Source organism: Propithecus coquereli, unplaced genomic scaffold (genome assembly GCF_000956105.1).
Source record: "Propithecus coquereli isolate 6110/MARCELLA unplaced genomic scaffold, Pcoq_1.0 Scaffold590, whole genome shotgun sequence".
In the NCBI taxonomy this organism is placed as follows: domain Eukaryota; kingdom Metazoa; phylum Chordata; class Mammalia; order Primates; family Indriidae; genus Propithecus; species Propithecus coquereli.
The window spans coordinates 754442-760596 of NW_012151841.1; the positions used below are offsets into that span (position 1 = coordinate 754442).

At 50.1% G+C, this 6155-nt stretch overlaps 1 protein-coding gene across 1 annotated transcript in view; it reads left to right on the forward strand.

The window, feature by feature from the left end:
• Nucleotides 1–3435, forward strand: part of SOGA1 (suppressor of glucose, autophagy associated 1) — a 41370-nt gene extending 37935 nt beyond the window's left edge. The window contains exon 14 of the mRNA XM_012658945.1: nt 3234–3435. Within this exon, the coding sequence (XP_012514399.1) occupies nt 3234–3386 (153 nt within the window). The 3' untranslated portion in view covers nt 3387–3435. The remainder of the gene's footprint in view (nt 1–3233) is intronic.
• The last annotated feature ends 2720 nt before the right edge of the window (nt 3436–6155 follow it).

Consider the following 6155-nt stretch of genomic DNA (forward strand, 5'->3'; position numbering starts at 1 on the left):
TCTCGCTCTTGCTCAGGCTGGTGTCGAACTCAAAGCTCAAACGATCCACCCACCTCGGCTTCCCAGAGTGCTAGGATTACAGGCGTGAGCCACCGCGCCCAGCCGAGCTTCATTTTTTATGATGTTGCTTTCCTCCTCTCCTTTCTCTCTCTCTGTTGCATTTGCACAGGAGCTGGGTGGACTGTCCTGGCTCTGGTTTTATGACATCTGCCAGCTGGAGCACCCAGAGGAGACTGACTCAGGTCCCTCTGTCCCAGTTCCACCTTTCTAGAATACAGAAACTCCGATTGGTCCAGCTTGAGTCAGGTGTACCCCTTTGGTCCAATCAGCTGTGGCTGAGGGCAGTACCATGTGTCCTGCTGTGGGTTTGGTGGGGGCACAGGTGGAGGCACAGAGACGTGAGAAGGGCTGTGATTGACTCAAAAGGTTAGCTTCCCTGCTACCGTACATCCGGGAGGTTTCTGGTTTTTCTCTATTATAAACAATGCTGTGGTGAACATCTTGGTGCAAAAACATTTCTCCACATTTCAGATTATTTCCTTAGGTTTGAGTTGCAGAAATGGGATTATAGGACAAAAGGATATAAATTTTTTAAAGATATTTGATAAATGTTGCCAAATTGTTTTCCAAAAGAGTTTGTCCAATTTCTCCAGCTTCTGATAGTGTGTGGCGAGTGCTTTACTTTTCTATACTCTCATTCAGAGCTGGCTGTTGTTTAAAAAAAAATTTTAAATATTTATTTCTATTTTTGTAACTTTTGATAAACTTTTACATTTAAATTTAATATTCATACGGAGCATACTGTAAGAGTATAGCTCGCTGAATTCTCACAAACTGAATACAGCCATTCCATTAGGGAGGGTTCTCTAGAGAAACAGAACCGATAGGATATATGGAGAGAGTAGAGGGGAGAGAGAGATTTGTTATGAGGAATTAGCTCATGTGATCATGGAGTCTGGCAAGTCCCTCGCTCTGCAGAGTGAGTCAGCAGGTTGGAAACCCAGGAAATCCAACGGTATAGTTTCATTCTGAGTCTGAAGGCTCGAGAACTAGGAAAGCTAATGGTTTAATTCTAGTCAAAAGGCCAGCAGCCTACTGACCCAGGAAGAGCTGATGTTTCAGTTCTAGTGTGAAGGCAGGAAAAAAGCCAATGTCTGTCTGAAGGCTGGCAGGAGGAAGAATTTCTAACTTGGGGAAGAGTCAGCTCTTTTGTTCTATTCAAGCCTTCAACTGATTGGATGAGTCCCACTGACATTAGGGAGAATTTAAATGTTAATCTCATCTAAAAACACCCTCACAGAAACACCCAGAATAATGTTTCATCTGGACACTCCATGGCCCAGTCATGCTGACATATAAAATCAACCATCACACCCATATAACCCCAGCACCACATCAAGAAACAACAGTACAAAGCTGGCTGGATTTTAAATGTTGATTTTATTGATTGATTGAGACAGAGTCTCACTCTGTTGCCCTGGCTAGAGTGAGTGCCGTGGCATCAGCCTAGCTCACAGCAACCTCAAACTCCTGAGCTCAAGCGATCCTTCTGCCTCAGCCTCCTGAGTAGCTGGGACTACAGGCATACGCCACCCTGCCCAGCTAATTTTTTCTATATATTTTTAGTTGTCCAGATAATTTCTTTCTATTTTTTTTAGTAGAGACAGGGTCTCGCTCTTGCTCAGGCTGGTTTCGAACTCCTGAGCTCAAACAATCCGCCCGCCTCGGCCTCCCAGAGTGCTAGGATTACAGGCGTGAGCCACCGCGCCCGGCTAAATGTTGATTTTAAGTTGATCCAGGCCGGGCATTGTGGCTCATGCCTGTAATCCTAGCACTTTGGGAGGCCAAGGATAGCCTTGAGGCCAGGAGTTTGAGACCAGCCTAAGCAACACAGTGGGACCCTGTTTCTACAAAAACTTTTAAAAAATTAGCCAGGTGTGGTGGCAGCGCATGCCTGTAGTCCCAGCTACTCAGGAGGCTGAGGCAGGAGGATCACTCATGCCCAGGAGTTAGAAGTTTCAGTGAGCTATGATGATGCCCTGGCAACAGAGTGAGACCCTGTCTCAAATAAAGAAAAAAGGTTGATCCAAATATTTTTCAGTATATGAAAGGTGCATGCTACCCATTGACCCAGTAGTTCTCCTTTTAGGAATATAACCTATGGAAATGTTCACAGAGGTTGAAGAAAATACATTTATAAAGAAATGTACTGGCCAGGTGCGGTGGCTCATACCTGTAATCCCAGCACTTTGGGAGGCTGAGGGGAGAGGATTGTTTGAGCCCAGGTGTTCGAGACCAGCCTGGGCAACAAAGTGAGATCCTGTCTCCACAAAAAAATTTTAAAAAATTAGCCAGGCATGGTGGCGTGTGCCTGTTGTCCCAGCTACTTGAAAGGCTGAAGCAGGAGGATCGCTTGAGCCTAGGAGTAGGAGGTTGCAGTGAGATATGAACACACCTCTGCATTCCAGCCTGGGCAATAGAAAGCAACCTCGTCTCTAAAAAACAAAAGAATGTAGTACGTTATTAATAAAAATTGCTAACCATTGTTAAGTGCTTAATAGGTTCTATGTCAACTGCTTTACATATCATATCTGATTTGACTTTCACACTGTTGAGAAAGATATCATGTCCCTCATCTTAAAGAGGAGGAAATCAAGGCTCAGAGAGGTTAAGTAACTTGCCGAAGGTCACACAGCTTATAAGTGGAAGAGCTGGGATTTGAACCGAGCAGTCTGGTTCTATAGCAGCAATTTTAACCATTATCCCTGTCTAATGGTAATAGTAAAAAATTAGAAACTACCCAAATGCACATCAAAAATGAATTGGATAAATAAATTATTTCCATTCAGTAGAATGGTATAAAGCCCTTAAAAAAGGAGATCTAGACATACATAGTGACAGAAAAGTGCTCATGTTTTGCAGTTAAACTAGGAAATGAGGTCATTTGGCAAATGTCTGTATATGCAATATGTTGAGAATTTATCTTCGATGTGTAGGACCAAGGGCAGTGTCCACCCTCATCTGTGTATAGTCCAGAGTATTTTATCATGAACATCCATTACTATTCTAATGGGAGAAAAGCAATAAAAGGAAAAATTGATTCAGTGAAGGGCTGCAGGCCCTGGGCACTGGTCCATGGGCACGGCTGAGTCCAGATTCCTTGCCTGGCTGGCCACCCAGCCCCCAGTGGCACGTGCCTCCTGGCTCCTGACTTCCTGCCTCTCTCCTCCTAGGATGCCATTTGTGACTGTAGCACCCAGTCTCTCACCTCCTGCTTCGCCCGGCCGTCCCGCTCTGCCATCCGCCACTCTCCTTCCAAGTGCAGGCTGCACCCTTCAGAGTCCAGCTGGGGTGGGGAGGAGAGGGCGGCCCCCCCCAGCGAGTGACAGAGCAGCAGAGCTCCCTGCCTCAACCAGCCCCGTCCCTGGATAGCAGGAGGGAACCAGCAGAGAGGAGGCAAGCTGCTGCGCCCTCAGCATCGCCCAGCCCCGGAGGCGGCAGCAGCTATACCACCGCCAGAGAGCAGCTTTCACATCAAGGTAAAGCGGGGTCTCCTGCTGACCGCTGGGTGGTGAGCCCCAACTTCCCAGGGGAAGGCAGTGAGTGGGAGAAAGACAAAAACTGGGATTTGGAAGCACCAACAGAGAGATCCATCACGAGCCGTTCCCTGGGTCCTAAGGCAGAGCCTTGCCTGGTTCTACCCACGCCCACTTCTTGGAAGAGCCCGGGAAGGGTACGCTTCTGGCCATGCCCTCGGGGAGAAGAGCTCGGAGAGATGTTCCCTGCTGACCACATACCCCTTGACTGGGGAGCAGACACCACTGAGAAGAGCAGGCTTTGCTGCAGGGCTCGACCAGGGGCTCCTGGCGGAGCTGAGCTGGGCATCGTCACCATCACCTCCTTCCCTCCACCACCTCCTCCTCCCAGCCCCGCTGCCCTGGGTTTCCGGGACTCGGGGGGTATGATAGGGCTGCAGCCAGGGCCAAGTGCCTGCTGGGCATCCTGGAGCCCTGGATCTCCCTGCCTGTAGCCTGGATGCAGCAAGAACTGGGAGACGAGGTGGGAATGTGTAGGGCTCAGGGGTGGAGAGTTTTGGAATTGCCTCCCCTGCCAAGGTGACTCGGGGAACCCCAACCTTTCCAGGAGACTTTGTGAGGACAGAAATAGGTAGAGTTGGTCTTAAGACCTGGTGCATAGGTAAATGCCTAAAAGCCCACTGCCTTGATCTTGGAGCCTCTTTCGCTGGCACCGGTCTCCACTGTGTTTACATCCTGCAGCCGCTGGAGGCAAAGATATTCCCCGTAGGAGACGCCCCGTCAGCCAGGTCAGGCCACGGAGAACTCCAAGAGGCCAGTGCCCAGGACGCAGCAGTAGACTGGGGCCTGGAAACACATTTCTTGCCTAGATTGTTTATTTGAATTTTTCTTATTATAAATATTTAAGGTGGTTTACTTTATTTTAATAATTTAATTTATCCCCAAAGTCCCTAAGGTAATTTATTGGAGGTCAAGACATGTATTCTTGCCACTGGGACAGTGTGGGCCTTCTAACAGCACGGACAGGCATGAGGTCCCTTATGTGGACAAGGCCACTCAGCAGCCAGGTTTGGAGACTGTACCCTGGTCTCCTGGTCAGGATCAGAGGGCCCCTCGCCAGAGCGGGAGCCCTGCAGCTGGCTCCCCTACACTGCTGGCCTTTTGGCCTCAGAACACTACTTGTTAGTCCACACCTGGTACTTGCCCGGCCCCAGCAGTCAGTTTGTAAACACCTGCTGACAGGGCGGAGGGCTGGACTGATGCCACCACTCCCCAGACATTCTCCGTTTCCCTTCTCTTTTTCCTCCCTCCCTCTGACACCTTTTTTGTGTGTGTGTGTGAGTCTAATGTGGATTACTAAGGCTCTATTAAGAGCACGGAGATCCCTCCAAGTTCCCCAAGTGAGAACTCGCAGGAAAACAGGACTGAACTTCGAGAACGTGGTTTATTGCAGCTTTGCACATGGACCTGAGAGTGTCTGCCAGCCTGCCTCGGTTCTCACCAGCCTGCCAGCCTTTTCACCAGCCTCTTTCCTTAGCCTATGGCCTTTCACGACTCTTCTCCCAGCCCCAGCTCCACTGCCTGCCCTTGCCCACACCCCGTGTGAGCTGCCCGAGCCATTGGTTGGATCGCAACATGGCTCATTGCAGTGTGGCGAGGAGGGCCTCACATTCCTCCCCTTTGGTGCCAACGAACCCATTTGTGCTGCGTACATGCCCGCACACACACAGACCTGCAGCCCTCCTGTAACTGGCTGGGGACCCAGAATAGAAACACCAGGACAGATTGGTTTGTCTGCAGAATTCCTCATCCGGAACACCAAAAGCCAGCAGCTTTGCTAGTTTGCTCCCAAGACTCAGGAGACGCTCCTGCACTCCCACGTCCCACCAGTTCCCATCCCACCCTTTCAGCACCACCTGGACCAGCTTGCCCGAGTTCTTCATCTCCCTTCCCTGTAGACTGAACATCAGGGTCACGCCAGTCCCAGCCGCATCCTCATGCTGTAGTGACGTGTGTGGGCAGAGCAGGCAGGCCAGTAGAGCTATGGGCCACTTCCCATCTGGGGTGCTGCTGCTCCCACCCAAGAGGTCGGGGGGACCCTCCAAGGTTATCTCCAGGTGAGGGGACTCACACCAGGCCACAAGCCACCAGAGATCTTCTGCCACCTCCCAGAGCTACAGAGGGCCAGGGAGGCGTCACTCCTGGCCTTGGGGAGAAATCCCCATGAGACCTGAACCCCGAGGCCTGTGGCCCACTCAGCCTTACCGTCGCCCTCATCCAAGATTGTCCTTGCCATCGTCGTTGTCTCAGCACCCAGGCCCCCTGGCCCCCAGCCACTGTCTGGGGCTTCAGATCTCCCAGTTTCTACGTCCCGCATGCCACTGTGCAAGGCCACTCGTCACTGTTCCTGCAGAAGCCTCTGGATGTGGGGCTCGATGGGGTTGAAAATGTTACATGTAAATATTGGTTTGGTTTGGTTTGGTTTTTAGCATTTTACTTCGTAACTGGTTGTGTTTTCCTTTTTGGGGTGGGGGGATTGGTTTGTAAAAACTCTTTGCTCTTTTGGAATGTAATTTCTAAATTTGTTTGTTTCTTCAAATGCCTTTTAAGTCTTGGTAA